Here is an 18,734-nt window from a genome sequence, read left to right as displayed (position 1 = left end):
CTCTACTGGGGAGTAATAACAAATCCAAGTATATTCTAACTACATTTTTTAGTCCGCCTCCAAACATGCATTTGGAATCAACCTCAACCTCCCTCATCTTGTTATCAAATTTCATAGGCAGAGTATATTTTTTGTTGCTCTACCAGCTTAGCTAACTATCAGCTAACATTACTTAAAAGAGATTAAAAATATAAATATCATCACGGACCTATAAACCATATAATGGCATATAATGGCATAGACAAAATGGGCCTGTTTAATAAGTCCTTATGAAAAAATTGGATGATGGAAATAAAATAATAGTGATATTTAGCCTATTACAGTACAGTGGGGTAGGTGTTTACTCCATTCGTCTATCTGACCCAGATCAACACGTGGTCGCCATCTTGGATTTAGTCGCCGGTCAAATTCAGTTACAAATTACGTAAACATGGACCCCAAAAACGTTAAAGACTTCGCAGAACGAATGAAAAAGACAGGTCGAGGTGCCGGTCTTGGTGGAACCGCTCTTGCAGTGATTGCCGGCGTTGGTTATGCGATGTCAAAGTCATTTTATACAGGTTTGTGGAACTGTCAAATTGCTGCAGAGGTCAAAGATGCTCTTTTGATGTATTCATCGATGAATGATAAGGTGTCGAGGGGAATTTATTTTGTTAGTTGCTCTTTAAGTTTTTATTATTGATTTGACAAAAACCTTGTTGCGTGCGAATTCAATAAATAATACATGCTGTCAATAGTCAGAGAAATTGCATCAGAATTTGACAGAAATGGCAAATTTAGAAATTATGATTATGTAAAACACAATATGAGTTATTATTGTCATGAAGTTTGTGTTTGCCTTTATTTTTCCTTTTTTGGCATGCTTTTTTTATTTCTCCAAATTCCAAATGATGTGTGGCACCTGGCAGACACAGCAGTTTTTATTATTTCAAAAATTATTACAGAATATAAATTATTATTCCGCATAGTTTTGTTCTAATGCACCAGTCAATTATAACCACTGCCCCCCAGGTGTGGGGAATGGCGGGGACTTTGACTTTCGGTCCAGCCAATCCCAGGTAAAATCCCCGCCCTGCTAGTATGAACAAACTGCTGGTAAAATCCTCGCCAAATGCCCCTGCACCCTGGGGGCTGTGGTTACAATTGACTATATCTATCTTCTTTGCTGCATGCAGATATCAAGTTTAAAAAAGTCTTGTCATTCGGACCGACGGCCTCTGATATTTTACCAGTCAGAAAAAATAATTGCCCATCACACTTCCTTTTTTTATAGCCTTTGTTGGTAATTTTACATTTACAAGAAATAAAAACATATTAAGATATTAACCAGATTATTGATAAAGATTAAATCTTTGTTATCTTTTACATCTAGCCTTGAAAACTGTCAGTCAGACGGACCGTCCCCATCACAAATTTAGTCGGACAAAGTGAGAATTTACCGGTCAGGACCAGTTTTTGCGATGTCTGTCCATGACATTGCAAATTTTGATATGATATATTTCAGCTTTTGAATATTCGTCAGCTTGGTACAATATGGTACAATATAAAATAATCTTTATTTAAAGTCCGGTATATGATTTTTATAACAAGAATCATTAGCTCAATGAGCTATTTTCTGACATATTCTATTTTGTTTCACATATCATTTCCCAATAACCTGTCTTGCAAAGTAGATGGTTCACATTGATAATAGTTATTTAAAAAGTCAAAGAAGTGAAAATAACTTTTCCAATATATTTAACATATTTAAGAGTGTTTGTGTATAAAGGATATTTGGATATGTCACATAGTTATTCAGAACTGCTTTACCTAAGACTGATTTTTGCTGCCTTACGTGTTTATTTCGATCACTGTAGTAAGAACTGAACATATATTGTTTTTCAGTGGATGGTGGTCACAGAGCAATTATATTCAGCAGAATTGGTGGAGTACAGAAGGATATCTACAGAGAAGGATTACACTTCAGGTACTTCTGACTTTCTTTTTTTCTTTCTACCTTTGCTTTGAAATTCCTTTTTAGCTCGACTATTCAAAGAATAGGTGGGCTATACTACTCGCCCCAGCGTCGGTGTCGGCGTCCGGTTAAAGTTTTAGGGCAAGTTGGGATTTTCACTTATAAGTCCAGTACCCTACATTCAATTGACTTAATACTTCACACAGTTGTTCAGGGCCATCACATGATGAGGTTAGATAACTCCATATTATTCTTTACACAGTTTATGGCCCCTGATTGACTATGGAACTTAGGTTAAAGTTTTAGGGCAAGTTGGAATATTTATTAATAACTTCTATATCCTTTGTTCAATTGTCTTAATACTTCACACAGTTGTTCAGGACCATCACACAATGAGGTTACATAACTCCATATTATCCTAAATACAAGTTATGGCCCCTGATTGACTTAGGTTAAAGTTTTAGGGCAAGTTGGGATTTTCACTTAAAACTCCAATATCATTCATTCAATTGACTTAATACTTCACACAGATGTTCAGAGCCATCACATAATGAGGTTAGATAACTCCATATTATCTTTTATACAAATTATGGCCCCTGATTGACTATGGAACTTAGGTTAAAGTTTTAGGGCAGGTTGGGATATGGTTTAATAACTTCTATACCCTTCATTCAATTGACTTAATACTTCACACATTTGTTCAGGACCATCACCCAATGAGGTTACATAACTCCATATCCTTAATACAAGTTATGGCCCCTGATTGACTTGGGTTAAAGGTTTAGGCAAGTAAAAGTTAAGGGCAAGTTGGGATTTTAATAAAAAAAACTATACCGTTCATTAAATGCACTAAATTAAATTCAAAATTATTTGCAACCAACTTACAACAAGAAACATAACTCCGTTTTAAGCCTAAATACAAATTATGGCCCTTGAGTTTTTTTTTTTTTTTTTTTTTTTTTAATTTCCTTTGAAAGGCATATTTGTATATTCTAAACCACATTTTCATAATGGAATATCAAGTTATTTGAATGACTTGCGTCATTGTTTGGGCGGGCTGGTGGGAGAGCAGCATCAAAGTCACCTTATGTATCGAATAATTTTAGTTAGGTTTGACATAAAGATGGTCTAAACTTGGTATTATTACATCCTTATTGTATTCTAAGGCAAAGCGGCATAGTCGAGCGCGCTGTCTTACGACGGCTCTTGTTATTTTCACATTCCTTATAAAGGCAAATGAAAAAAATGAGCATGAATTACACCTGAATGCAACATTTAGAGGTAGCCAAAATCCCTTGCACAACATTTGGTGCTAATTATTTGGGTTCCTAAGGGAGAGTGAGAATATCTTACTGAGGTGGTTTGCTTGAAGTGTTCAATTCATAAAACATGAGTAACATATTAAACAGTGGTTGAAATTGACACAAGCCTTCAAACTCAACGTGTTCGTTCACAATTTGAATATTATATGGTCGGTCTAGCTATAATTTGTAAAACTGTAGAATTATAATAATTTGGGCGTGTTGGTCCGCAAGTCTTACCTTGATGACTGTTATAAGCATGCCCTGACAGCATCTTAATTGTAAACTATTACAGCTTGAAAAGATCTCTAAGTTTTTACTTAGGTGTGGTGTATATGAGGTAAAAAAAATATTTCAGGGTTCCCTGGTTCCAGTGGCCCATCATATATGACATTCGTTCAAAACCAAGAAAGTTGAGCTCCGTTTCTGGAAGTAAAGGTAAAGCTGAAATCTCAAATAATTTGTTTATAATCTATTGTATCAGGCATGCATAGAATGTGTAAACTCCTGCAGCAAACTGTATAAACTGGATTTAATATCCACAGGTTACGTTTTGGCTAGTTTACACATTAAAGCAATTGGATTGGTCATCAGTAATCATTGGTTTAAATATTGACCAATCAATAAAGATTATAGCTGACTGTTATAGGCTTTCAATCGGGCCCCTCTTCTTCTAATTTTAACTAAATGCAATGTTTGAAATAATTCAAATCTTGATTTTAATAAGAGGTCTCCAGTGCTGAAAGAGGGGTTCAATGATGAGAATGAGTGGTGCATGTTGACAAGTCAGAGACACCAATTCCAGGTTCAATGTGGCTGAATCCCTCTTGAAGCACTGGTTTCTATTTAAATCAAAGATACATGATCATCACAATTTATGGATAGGTTTAGTAGTCATTTATTTGCATCCAAAAAGGTAAGTAAAGAGCCCTACTATCCCTACTTTTTGATCTTAATAGCCCTTTCTATTTTTTTATTAAACATTTTACTTTATTTCTGAATTCCAGATTTGCAGATGGTTAACCTGTCTCTGAGAGTTTTGGCAAGGCCTGATGAACGCCTTCTGCCCGAGATGTACCAGGAACTTGGGCTTGACTATGATGAGCGTGTGCTGCCTTCTATTTGTAATGAGGTTGGTGTTTTTAAGGCCCTTATCTGGGGAGTGAGCAGTAATGCCTTTTGAAATCCGCTAGAATGTGACTTTTGTTCACATATTTCTTAAGGAAAAAAAATGTTAGGGAAAGTTTTTTTCTTAACACTTACCTTGTACTTTAAATACTTATATACCTGATATGCCTCATAGATTTCATGAAGTCTATTATCCAGTTATTTTTACATTTCCAATCATAACACTTGGATTCTACAATCGAAACCCATTGGCTCGAACTCCTAGGGACCAGCGAAAATACTTCGAGAAAAATTCAAACCAAGTGGGATTTTTTACCTTCAGTATATAGAAGGGATGGCAACAAGTAGTAAAATTGATACTCGAGTACTCAGACTATCTTCCGATCGAGTACTCGGGTACTCGATTACTCGGATAACTAGAATTTGTTTTGGGAAAGACAAGTTCGTGTATACATGTAGCGTTGACCGTAATATTGGTCATTTCATCTTTAAATAAGACTGTCATTATGTACCTTAACAAAGAAATCAATAAAAAGAAAACAAAGCTTGCTTCATGCTTTTAATTTGTTGTTTTCATTTCATTTTATACGTATGTATGTACTACATTATTTATAATAGAAAGTAAATCTCTGATCATATTCGAGCGTCGAGATGATTGAGACTACACTCAATGATGAACACCATTCAGAATTTCAATAAACGAAAATTGTTTAGTTGTTTACTCTACGATACTTTTTAAAATGAATTAATGTTCATTTTTCCATGATTAAGATATCCACCAATCAATTGTGATAATCCTTGCAAAAAATATGCCCATTCAGGAATCATTGCAAGTAATGGTCGTTACTAATTCGCTCGTCAACGTCCATTGTTGAAAACACACTAATTGGTAAACAATACAATTGCGATAGGAGATTTACCACTATCTAAACTTCGCTAATTGACATCAGTGCTATTTGCAAATTAGGGCCCTTTGTTGACACTTTGCAACTCTCACAACAACTGTCAAATAATTTATTAGGGTCAATTGTGTACACAGCGGGGATTAGAGAGGCCGTAAATTGTTGACTTGGAAACACGAAAGATCTGATACTTACGTCTGTTAATTGTGAATTTGGTGAATTTATTTTATTTATTTTTTTCGAGTACTCGAGTAGTGATTTGATACTCGGGTACTCGGATGATGATCAAATACTCGAGTACTCATTGCCATCCCTAGTATATAGAAATCAGTCCTTTACATCAAGTTTTAGCCTACCAGGAACTCTAGCCAAGCGAGTTCTAGCCAAAGGGACTCGACTGTACTCTCAAAAATTAAGTTAGATCAAAGGTGGTTATTGAAAACAGCCTCTGGTTTTGAATTTGTGAGTTCGGTAAATTTTTGACTTTGAATAAGATCTGCATGGTGGTTTTTCAACATGGGAAAATTGTGACAATATCTCTTCTCTTACTGAAAATCTCCACATTTTAAACCTTTCTTCAGGTATTGAAAAGCGTAGTAGCAAAGTTCAACGCATCACAGCTGATCACAATGAGACAACAGGTGTCCCTGATGATCCGTAATGATCTCGTCGAGCGGGCCAGAGATTTCCACATCATCCTAGACGACGTGTCAATTACTGACCTCACCTTCAGCAAGCAATATGCTATGGCTGTGGAGTCGAAACAGGTACGTCACTCAGTATAAGCTTGTCTGAAAAATGATGTCAAAATTTTATCATAACCTTGGTGTTGTTGTCAGTTGGCAAAGACTTGTATGTAAGGCGTAATTTCGAAGAAAACAGTTTGAGGTATGTCAAAGGTATTGTGTTGTAGTCCTCTAAGTGCAAAATCTTTGACCTTTGCCGTAATTCAAGAACTGTTACAAGATATTCAAATGAAACTGGGTACCTAAAGTACATTGCCATTAAATTACTCAAACAAGGCCTATTACTCTGACTAATAATAACAAATGTATCTCCTTTGTCCATTAGGTAGCCCAGCAGGACGCCCAGCGAGCGACGTTCTACGTTGATCAAGCCATTCAGGAGAAACAACAGAAAATTGTACAGGCATCTGGAGAGGCTACTTCTGCCAAACTTATATCCTTGATTGTGCAGTACGGCCTTTGGCCTTATAAAATACCTGTGTTTAGGGCAACCAAACCCTACCTGGCAAACCCCTTGTTTTTTTATCAGATTTTTCGATTTTTAATTGTTTTTGACTCTTTATGTTTATTACAATTCCATTTCATTAAGTATTTAGCATTAAAAAAACTATACCAATTTGTCATGGTAGGCATTCATAAATTTTCTGTCCATTGACTGGACTTTAAAACAAACAAAAAAGAAACAAGTACCTAGCATTTTTGAGACCAACCCGCTCAACTCGGATAAGGAAATTCTAGGCCTTCTTAAACTGATTTCTACAAAATACGGAAAGACATAAAATTTAAATCTTGATTTTAACACAAGAACTGTTCAAGGTGTTTAAATGAAACTTGGTACACATGTTGCCCTATAGTCAAATGCATTTGTTTATCAAAGCACATAACTTGGAAGTTCGATACCTACTAAAAAACATAATCGTATTAGCTTAGAGCAAGCATGTGGATAATTTCCATACACCAGAGAATGGCAGTCAATCCAAATTTCTAGCCAATTACAAATTAATATGTTTACCATATAAACAGATAAGTAAACATGATAATCAGACATGTTCTGAAAACTGAAAATAGCTAGCATTTAAGCTTTGTCACGATGTTCTAGATTTATTCAATTTTAAGAAAGATGACATTGACATTGTCAATATACTTTTCTAGAACCAAACTGAATATTTTTGTGTATGAAACAATGCAAACATGCTATTCATGAAAAAAATCAAATAAAAAAATGGCATCAGAAGGGATATTTTTTAGGGAACATTTATCCATTACTAATTATAGTTAATGGTAAAAACTTGGCGAGTGTAGAATAATCTCGGAAAGACAAAGGGTAACTGGTGTCAGAGATATATCATTGTTTCTGGCAGTGTAACTAACAACTCGATGTTCATGATATATGTTAAGTATGATTGGATTGTGATTTATACATCAGTTATTTTATAATTCTATAATTCAGTTTCATACAAAAATGATATCTCAGAGCTGCTGGTTGTGTTATTGTATTTCCGCAGTATGTGTGTTTCTTCCTTGACTTAAATTACATAGGCAATGCCATGAGCACAAACCCTGGATACCTGAAGTTGAGGAAAATCAGAGCCGCACAGAACATCGCTAGAACAGTAAGATTTCTGTTTATTCATAGATTAGGAAGGGCTTTAATACACAGCCCAGTGTCAGTTCCTGGTTGAAGATTTAGGCTAATTGGCATTTCCACTTATAACACAAATATCCTTTATTCAATTCACTTCATACTTTGGACAATTGTTCAGGATGATCGGACAGGTATGATACATAACTTAAATGTTATTCCTAAATATACTTGACTTTCAAACTTACAGGTAGAGAAAAGTTTTAAGTGAAGATGAGATTAACACTTATATCTCTACCATTCAATCAGTTGTCTTCATATTTCACACTATTGTTGACGGCCATCATACACCTAGAATACATAACTCCGTATTATCTAAAATACAAATTATGGCCCTTGATTAATGGTTACTTTTGTAATTGCAGCTTGCCCAATCCAACAACAGGATCTACCTGAATGCTGGAACCCTGATGTTGAATATACAAGATGAAGAATTTGACAGATCTAGTGAACGGTTAGCAGCAGTCAACAAGAGAAGATAAACATTTTGTAGAAGGGGAGATGATTTTTCCACTGTGTGCTTCATGCATATAAAGCATTGTATTGAGAAAATGTTTATGTGGCCCATTCACTGAAATTAGGATCTAATCGTTAAGCTACATGTGGCTGTAATGATACTTGTACTAGATTTAGAATTGTCATATTCGGTGCATTCTGAATAATTTGGTTGTTTTTTATCACAGTGGTTCTAATCATGTGATAAGATCTTTGCTAAAGTTCTGGGGGCTGTTTCAATAAAGGATTTTAGTCGTAACTTCAATTCTCTTAAACCTGTATAAAGATTAACAATACATGTACATCAATTATTTTTACTTACTCAATTTGGTGTTCATTTTCAATGCTGACTCGAGTTCAATTCACTCAAATATGTAATAAAATAATGAAACTATGACACTAAGATAATTTCAATTTACGATAAAAATCTTTATTGAAACGCACCCCTGTTTCCAAGTTACATGTATATTAAGATTAATCATGTGAATTTTTGCTATCTTGACACAGTTGCCACTGGATGTGCTTTGAATCAGTTCTAGCAAGTTAGTTAGCTGGTGATACTTTAATACCTTATTTTGTATAAAAAAGAAGAACAACAACAGGTCTCCACTGTATAAATGTGTTTTTTGATGCGTTTTGTATATTACTGAAATAGTAAATGATATTTGGTAAATCAAGTTACTTTGTTGTTAAGCTGTTCTCTTAAGACATGTTAACAAATGATAAAACACATGTATGACATTAAAAAGGGCTCATATATACATGATATTAAGAATTCTATATAGATGTTGTATAAAAAAAATATCTGAATACTTGTAACTGTAATAACAGTCAAAACTCTCTTCGGGGAAATACTTTTAAGGTATTGCATCATTTGATATATTAAACTGAAATACAAGCATGTTTAACCCAACACATAAGTTCAACATAACCAGAACATTGAGATAATGGAGTTTGACAGGGATTTTCTACTTTCATTTTTACTGTAATATAAGTTCAATTCCTTGGAAAAGAAGTACTATTATTGCCTTTATTTTAAGTGTAGTATTAAGCATGAAGGGTGGCATATAGTATTTGTGCTGTATCTGCTAAAAAATGGCACAATAACTCTAAACGGTTTCACCTCCATATAGGATCATTCAACTTCAGTGGTATGTTGCTCTAACCCAGTAGATGACTCCTAATGATATTGGGGTAAATAAGCTCACGGTCTCATGATAACCTTGTCTTCACAATGACTGGAGAATGGTTTGACCTAGGACCATCAAACTTAAGTGGTATGTTGCCCTTGACCAGAAGACGATCCCTATTGTTTCTGGAGTCAACGGTCACGGCCAACAGTTTTATGTAAACTTTGTCTGCTAAAACAATAACTAAACAATGTTTGTTCTAAGACCAAGACGCCAGGGGAAAGTTGCAATTGACCTGCAAAGTTTTTTTCACAATTAGATGTCACCATATTCTCCACGAGGTTGAACTGTTATTCTGACAATCGCCCTGTTCTGAATAAATGCATGCATTTTTCGTGTGTGCTTATCAATTTAAAGCTGCCTCTCACAGAAATACCATTTTTACAACTTTTTAATTTTTTGTCTTGGAAAGAGAAAATTTTTGCGTAAATATCTGCAAACCAATGATATAAGACTGCTGACAAAAAATCAGATCGTAGATTGTCCTATTTCTGTTTGAAAATTAATGTTTTAAGCCTTAAGCTGTTACTAACGGTGTCAGAAAAATGCATAAAATATCAATTTTGGAACTTATATATAAAAATCTACAATCTTATTTTTTGTCAGCAGTCTTATATTACTGGTTTCCATGGATTTTCGCAAAAATTGGCTCGTTCAAAGACAAAAAAAAAGTCTAAACGTTCAATCTGTGAGAGTGCAGCTTTAAGAAGAAATTTAAGCCTTAGGGCCAAGGTCGTTGAATTATAACTTCTCTAGCTCCAAGGACTGGATGTGACATTGAAGCTACACTCTCACAGATTGGCCGTTTTGGAATTTTTGTTTTGCGTAAACCAGCGAGTCAAAAGACCGAAGTTTTTCATATCAAGGTTCGAAAATTGATATTTTATGGCTAATAGCGTTACTAACGCTTTTAAACAAAATGAAAGTTGCGGTAGTTTCCAAAACTATTTAGAGGTGTTCTGTTGCGAGTTATCTTATTTGACTGAATTGATAATGATCAGCTGATTCTGAGAGAGAAAAACGCACTAAAATAATGGCAACACTCTATCTGTGAGATTGCAGCTTTAAAAGGCTAACCATAAAAACATTGAAGTTAGCGACAACAAAAGTGCCGTAGAAGACCTAATCTTATGATACGTCTTTTATTCAATTGACCGGATTTTTGTAATGTTTTCTTTAGTTTGTGGTTTAGCCTTTTAATGTCACTGCTTCGAACAAATTGAAGAAAAAAAACAGATGTCCCGTGAACCAGAGACCTAAGGATGCCAGTTTGTTTAAACCACTACAGTCCTCCGCTCTTCCAACTTGAGCTATCGCGGGAGTAATACATCGTTTAATTTAACACACTCAACCGGTCAACTAACTAAATACTAGTTATAGCACATGCATGTATGTATACTCAAATGTGTTACTGTGGTCATCCTCCGACAAGTGACATTAACATTTTAAACGGCGGTTTAATTATTTCAGTAAAAAACCCCCATAAATTTAGGTAGTAAAGGAATTTAAGAAAATAAATATTAAAACGAATGTCCCGCGAACCGGATTTGAACCAGTGACCTAAGGATGTCAGTTGAACCACTACAGTCCTCCGCTCTACCAACTGAGCTATCGCGGGAGCTGAAATACATATCGTCAATAAAAAATAACATAAGGTTTTATAATAAAATGTATACTGTGACAATCTCTAACAAAGTCAGGTCCGGCACAGTGAGGTTCTTTTTTTCATAGAGCGTACTTAGGTCTGCCCGCACCCAATAACTGAATCATGACTTAAGTTTCTAAAAGCCGTAAGTAAGATGAGGGAGGAGTGACTGATTTTCAAAGTCGCGTCTAGATATAAGCAGAGTTGAAGAAACTTGGTGAGATACTTTAAGGAAAACCGGGTGCGACACCTTAACTTTTTTTATGAAAAGATCTTGGTTCTTTAAAGAGCCCGATGTAAAATGGAGAAGTGACTGTTTTTCAAAGTCGCAATACTTTTGCGTTTTTTAAAAAGACTTGTTCTTGGATGTATCCAATGTTAAATGGAACAAAAATGAAATTATGAATTGTTAAAACACACATAAGAAAACAGACCACGGAAAGGATATGTCCTGCGAACCGGATTTGAACCAGTGACCTAAGGATGACAGTTGTATTGTACCACTACAGTCCTCCGATCTACCAACTGAGCTATCGCGGGAGCTGCTGGTTTTATAGATAGTATAAAATGTGCCAATGTCGTTGATTGTTAAGTCGTTGAATTAATATTCATCCATTCAATTTATTAAGGAAGGGATTATAAAAACTATATTTCGTCAATAAATATTAAATTAATATTAATTGACAAAATACAGTTTTTATAATCCTCTCATTAGTAAATTAAAATATCAATTTTGCCATTCGTTTGCATCCCTAATATTAATACATTGTCATTGTCGTATCACCCAGTCTATTACTTCATCAGACATTCAGCCTCCGACAACTGGCCATTAGCTGCACAGTGAGGTACGAGGTTAACCCGGTGCGACAGCCTACATGTAGCTGGTTTTGAAAAGACCTCTTGGTTCTTTAATGTACCAGATGTATAGCAAAGATACCCGGGATACCACTTTCCCGAGATCAACCAATTTTGAGAACCTCGAATTACCCAGTTCTACCAGCTAATGTCGAGCGCCATTAAAGGGCGCTACTGTTACGTCTTCGGCCATCTACTCCATGGCTCTATAGAGATGCAGGTAGCTTAAAAGATTAAGGTTGTCCGGTTAGCAGTGGTTGGCGCACTCGCTTTTCACCTAGGCGACCCGGGTTCGATTCCCGGCCTGGGCGCATGTGAGTTTGGTTTGTGGTCACCAAGCCGGACAAGTGGGTTTCCTCCGGGTACTCCGGTTTCCCCCACAACACAAGACCACACAATAACTTGTTTCACAGTCGTTGTAAAATAAATAAGTTTAAACTAAAGATTTAGCTTTTTATTTCACCGCCACGTATTGAATGGAAAGCGTGTCCGGCCGTATCATTGAGTTAACAAGGTACATTCGTCAAGTTCTGAGACATTTCCAACATAATGGAACTAAAACGAATTTATAAAATGTTAAAATCGCAAAAGATCAAATGTCCCGCGAACCGGATTTGAACCAGTTACCTAAGAATGCCAGTTGTATTGAACCAAAACAGTCCTCCGCTCTACCAACTGAGCTGGAAGTATACAGGTATGTGTAAATGAATTCAATGACCCAATCTAATGTTATTTTCAATAAAAAAGAACATTTTGAATTAATGGGGGCCTCTGCTGACTTCAAAATCAAAGTCCCCATATGACCTGTGTCGGTGTGTAGTTAAACTGAACAAAATGAAAAAAAAAAAAAAAAACTGAAACAGATAAAAATGTGAAATTGATGTTAATAGCCTTGTGCACTTTTAGCTCATCAAAGGTTCAGGGTGAGCTTGGTATTGGTTGGTAGTCAGCCTCAGCATTTTTGGTGAAACATCTGTTTTAGGATTACTCCCAACTTGGCCTGTAGTTTTCATGCACGGATCTATCCCAGGTTTGTACGACTGGTTCCACTTTTCACAAACCATTGGATGGACATTTATCCAGCTTGATCCGTACTATCTATGTATGAAACCTTGTTACTTTAAATTCCCTTGACACTGTTACAGTATTAGTGTTTAGCTTTACCATGCTTCTGTGTACTACATGCTGTAAAAGCTGATCATGGGAGAAAAAAGAGAGAGAACAATCACTTTCAATTTTAGGTTTGGCGGTGCATATATAATACATGCAGTATTTTGTGATATATCGTAAACATATAATTATTGTAAGCTTCATACTTATTAAGTTTGTATTTCTATAGGTGAGCTGGTCGGAGTCCAGTACCTGTATGATCAAACAGGCCAGGAACTTCTGAGTATAGCCAAGACAAGAGAGCAGCTGGAGGAGGATGAGGATCAGCAGGAGGAAGACAGTCATGAGGATGAAGGGTTTGTGGAAATGCCACTCGTAACACCTCCGGCAGAAACTGCCCTGCTACCCCCTCCAGAGGAAACTGCCCCAAGGCCTCCTCCAGAAACGGCCCCAATGCCCATCCTTCACATACCCAGTGAGGCCGAACACCGCCAAATGACAATGGACACTGTTGAAGGTAATTTGTTCAATCATATATATGTAAACATGACTTTTTTATTTATTTATTTTTTTTTTTTTTGGGGGGGGGGGGGGTGACACCATTTTTCAACTGTATTTTAACTACAAACAACCGTTAATTCGCCGAACCAGCGCTCCTGGGGTACTGATCAGTATTTCAGTAATTTCTGTTCTTCATTTTATCCCCCCCCCCCAAAAAAAAGGTCTCTTAACCACTTCTCCATGAACAATTACACTGTTTGTTGGGCATATATATGCATTGGTCTTTGTGGTGCTTGTGATTAAAAGATGATTCAATACAACATATTTCTTCTGTCGAGGTTTTGAACCACCAGAGGACACCAACACACCATCCTCCAATGTCCATGTGACTCCCTCCTTGGAAGATTCAAACACTACAGATCAGAGCAGTGATGTATTTGTTCTAAATATTTTGTTACCATAATTTTTAGCTCATCTGTAGCAAATCAGTAAATATTCAAAACCAATTAAAACTCGAAACACTTATTATGGTTTGCCAGCTTTAAATTCACTTGCACTCACGAAGTCGCTAAGATACTTAGTAAATTATCAAATTCACATGCATCCGTCAAGTCGATTCTGGTCTCAACTCTACGATTATTTGCAATCTAATTGATAATGAATATTTGTATTTCACCTATATCTGTATTTCAGGTCCTTGGACCAGACAATAAACCAGGGTATGATAAAGTGCTGAACTTTGCCAAATTCCTAGTTGAGCTGCGGGATGAGAGGGATCTGTGTGACAACAAAGTTCAGCAGCTCATCTACCTGTGGGAACAGTTGTCAAGATTTGAAAAGAAAAGGACCAACTTTCCAAGGAGGTACACAAAGAAGCAATGGTCAGGGAAGTTTGGTGGAAGACGGAAACATGTTGCTCCAGGGGTGGAGAGTATCACTTAGTTAGTAGGAACACAGATCTTTTTATGGGGTGCCTAAATACCACCAATCCGATTGTTATTTGACCGGCATTACATGAGATATCTAAGAAGGTTGTTATAAGCAAATGAATGTGCTGATGTAAAATCCTTCTTATCTATAATAAAAAAGTGATGGCAGATATTCTGCATTAGTTATATGTTGATTCTTCTTGTATGACTGAAACTTATATATGAATATAAAAGCTTATTCCTTGTCAATTTTAATTACACAGTTTTTATCATTTCCACTCCCTCAGAGTTCTCCTAGGACCCAATCGAAGCCCAGCGCAGTGGCCAAACTGCAACAGATACACAGAGGCCACTTGTGAGCATCTGTTGAGGATCTTTCCTGGCGACCAGAAGCATAAGGGACGTGTATGGACTAGATGACGTCTTGTCCTCAGGGCTTTCCACAACATCCGACAGGTTGTTGTCAAGTCACAAAAGGCCATGCAGAGGACAGAGATACAACTGCCTTTGCTAAATAAAAAAACAACAACACTACAGCAGTGGTACGTAATGAAAATGAAAATCAAGCTCCATGAATCATTATTGTACCCATGCACATCAAAGTTGAAAAGGTGGTTTAATGGTTTCAGGTTCTCTGTCTGTCCATCTGTACACGAAATCTTGAGCGCACTATATCTCCTCATCCACTTAACACAATGTAATGAAACTTCACACAAGTTATCAGTAGTAACCCTTGTTGTGCATGGGTCTTGTAAGGTTCTTGCAAAAATATAATTGCAGAGTTGTTTTTGTAACTATATAGACACAATCTTGGGCATACTATACCTCCTCATCCCCTTGACACAATTCAATGAATCTTTACTCAAGGGATCAGTTGTAACCCTAGTTGTGCATGGGGCATGTTAAGTTTTTGCAAAAAATATTCTGTAGTGTTATTGGACTTTTTATTTTGTTACTTTACTAAATACAAAGAGTCTGCATATATGCAATCTTGTGTGCGCCTTATCTCCTGAACCCATAGATACAATTTACTGAAACATCACACAGGTGATAAGTATCGTTATTAGTTGCAAGGTGCATGTTATGTTCTTTCAGAAAACAAAAATTCTACGTTATTGATTTTAATTTTTGTGTGCGTCAAATTGCAGTGTACTTTGTTAGTGCCTGTGAGGGGTACATTCATCACCATCAGTGATAGTCTTAGTTTGTCTCAATTGTACAAAACTTCTTAGATATCTTCATTGAATAAAAAAAACAACAATAAAAGCAATTTCAGAGTTTCTGTGTATGATGTGAATTGGTCATTAATTATTGGTTTATTTTTTTTATAATATTCTATAATTTTTTGTAACGTTTGTATTTCAGGTACAACAACGAGGTCAAGGAGCAGGAACAGATGAACCTCTTGCAGGGAATAAATATGTACATGCCTCCAATGACAGCTATTTAACAAAAATAATAATAAAAGCAATTTCAGAGTTTCTGAGCAGAATGTGAATTGGTCTTTGATTATTGGTTGACTTCTTTATAACAGTCTCTAATTTTGTGTAACGTTTGTATTTCAGGTACAACAAGGAGGAAAAGGAGCAAGAGCATAAGATCCTATTGCAGGGAAAAGATATGCCAAAGCCTCCAATGACAGCCAGTGGCTTGCCTGAGGCCCGTCAGAAACCTGTAGTGCTGCCTTCCAGTGAGGCACCAAGGTTTGCATTTCAAAACCCTGCTGTACTGCTGGCCTGGCGCATAAGAGGGCGAATCGGAAGAGGAAAGTGCCTACCCATGTCCCAAAGCCATCCGTCTCCGTTCAACCAGTACTGCCACCAATTATGCCAGCACCAGAAACCACAATGCTCAGATATCCAGTCATAATGGAGCAGCAGCAATTGTTCATCCTTCCTGGACCACCCTCAACCCTTCCAAAATTACCAGCATCAACAACTCAAACAACAAAAACACCTTCAAAGAAAAGGACAAGATCCTACAAGACTCCTGAATATATAAAATGCAGCAAATGTGGACAAAACCGAAAAATAAATCTAAAAACCATAAATCTTTCATGTTTAACATATTTTGTACAAATTCGGAAACCATCACCTTTGAAGAATAAAAGAATGTCACACAACAACAAATGAACGAAGGAAATTAAAGAAGAAAAATGTTTAATTTTATTTCAATTCTCATACATGCACGTTACTCCATTGTGGCAGGATAGCTTGCAGACAGAAAGAACATTATAATGTTCTTTTTAGAAATTTTAAAAACAGTGCAAAATTGAACATATTTTTGGACATTTTAGAAACAGTGTAAAATTTAACTTTCTTTTTGGACATTTGATCACCTTGCCAAATTCCTAGTTGAGCTGCGGGATGAGAGGGCTCTTTGTGACAACAAGTTTCAGCAGCTCATCTACCTGTGGGAACAGTTGCCAAGTTTTGAAAAGAAAAAGGCCAACTTTCCAAGGAGGTACACAAAGAAGCAATGGTCAGGGAAGTTTCGTCGAAGACGGAAACATGCTGCTCCAGGGGTGGAGAGTATCACTAAGTTAGTAGGAACATATTGTGATGTAAGCCTATAAGAAAATTGGAAAGTTAGTGGTCAATAAAGGCTAAAATAATAATTGTGTGTTTCGGACAACAGTCTAAAAACGTTAGGTAGGGTAGGGATTGAGTTTTTTTTTAACATTTTTAATTTTAGTCTAAGGCGTTGATACGTAAGCAGAAACACAGATCTTATTTTGGCCTAAGTACCACCAATCCTATTGTTATTTGACCGGCATTACATGAGATATCTAAGTAGGTTGTTATAAGCAAATGAATGTGCTGATGTAAAATCCTTCTTATCTATGATAAAAAGTGATGGCAGATATTCTGCATTAGTCATATGTTCATTCTTCTTGTATGACTGAAACTTATATATGAATATAATAACTTATTCCTTGTCAATTTTAATTGCACAGTTTTTATCATTTCCACTCCCTCAGAGTTCTCCTAGGACCCAATCGAAGTCCAGCGCAGTGGCCAAACTGCAACAGATACACAGAGGCCACTTGTGAGCATCTGTTGAGGATCTTTCCTGGCGACCAGAAGCGTTAGGGACGTGTATGGACTAGATGACGTCTTGTCCTCAGGGCTTTCCACAACATCCGACAAGTTGTTGTCAAGTGACTACATGCTGTAAAAGCTGATCATGGGAGAACAATCACTTTCAATTTTAGGTTTGGCGGTGCATATATAATACATGCAGTATTTTGTGATATATCGTAAACATATAATTATTGTAAGCTTCATACTTATTAAGTTTGTATTTCTATAGGTGAGCTGGTCGGAGTCCAGTACCTGTATGATCAAACAGGCCAGGAACTTCTGAGTATAGCCAAGACAAGAGAGCAGCTGGAGGAGGATGAGGATCAGCAGGAGGAAGACAGTCATGAGGATGAAGGGTTTGTGGAAATGCCACTCGTAACACCTCCGGAAGAAACTGCCCTGCTACCCCCTCCAGAGGAAACTGCCCCAAGGCCTCCTCCAGAAACGGCCCCAATGCCCATCCTTTACCTACCCAGTGAGGCCGAATACCGCCAAATGACAATGGACACTGTTGAAGGTAATTTGTTCAATCAAATATATGTAAACATGATTTTTTTTTTTTTTTTTTTTTTTTTGGGGGGGGGGGGTGACACCATTTTTCAACAGTATTTTAACTACAAACAACAGTTAATTCGCCGAACCAGCGCTCCTGGGGTACTGATCGTATTTCAGTAATTTCTGTTCTTCATTTTATCCCCCCCCCCCCAAAAAAAAGGTCTCTTAACCACTTCTCCATGAACAATTACACTGTTTGTTGGGCATATATATGCATTGGTCTTTGTGGTGCTTGTGATTAAAAGATGATTCAATACAACATATTTCTTCTGTCGAGGTTTTGAACCACCAGAGGACACCAACACACCATCCTCCAATGTCCATGTGACTCCCTCCTTGGAAGATTCAAACACTACAGATCAGAGCAGTGATGTATTTGTTCTAAATATTTTGTTACCATAATTTTTAGCTCATCTGTAGCAAATCAGTAAATATTCAAAACCAATTAAAACTCGAAACACTTATTATGGTTTGCCAGCTTTAAATTCACTTGCACTCACGAAGTCGCTAAGATACTTAGTAAATTATCAAATTCACATGCATCCGTCAAGTCGATTCTGGTCTCAACTCTACGATTATTTGCAATCTAATTGATAATGAATATTTGTATTTCACCTATATCTGTATTTCAGGTCCTTGGACCAGACAATATACCAGGGTATGATAAAGTGCTGAACAATGCCAAATTCCTAGTTGAG

The 18,734-nt window shown here is 36.5% G+C and overlaps 1 protein-coding gene and 2 non-coding genes across 3 annotated transcripts; 1 reads left to right on the top strand and 2 right to left on the bottom strand.

Annotated features, from left to right (window-relative positions):
• Positions 1–367: 367 nt before the first annotated feature.
• LOC128203739 (prohibitin-2-like) lies at positions 368–8,845 on the top strand. The gene is made up of 8 exons (XM_052905265.1): positions 368–560; positions 1,885–1,966; positions 3,614–3,693; positions 4,263–4,387; positions 5,867–6,052; positions 6,357–6,467; positions 7,570–7,644; positions 8,039–8,845. Exons 1-8 carry the CDS (start codon positions 431–433, stop codon positions 8,153–8,155), a joined length of 906 nt encoding a protein of 301 aa, XP_052761225.1. The 5' UTR covers positions 368–430; the 3' UTR covers positions 8,156–8,845.
• Positions 8,846–10,890: 2,045 nt separating this feature from the next.
• On the bottom strand, positions 10,891–10,976 carry Trnay-gua (transfer RNA tyrosine (anticodon GUA)). Its single transcript is given in 2 exon segments — positions 10,891–10,926; positions 10,940–10,976. It is a non-coding gene; the product is annotated as a tRNA-Tyr (tRNA).
• A 476-nt stretch (positions 10,977–11,452) lies between these two features.
• Positions 11,453–11,543, bottom strand: Trnay-gua (transfer RNA tyrosine (anticodon GUA)). Its single transcript is given in 2 exon segments — positions 11,453–11,488; positions 11,507–11,543. It is a non-coding gene; the product is annotated as a tRNA-Tyr (tRNA).
• Between the last annotated feature and the right edge of the window lie 7,191 nt (positions 11,544–18,734).

This window comes from Mya arenaria, chromosome 9 (assembly GCF_026914265.1).
Source record: "Mya arenaria isolate MELC-2E11 chromosome 9, ASM2691426v1".
Lineage (NCBI taxonomy): Eukaryota > Metazoa > Mollusca > Bivalvia > Myida > Myidae > Mya > Mya arenaria.
This window is presented reverse-complemented; position numbering and strand designations above follow the sequence as displayed.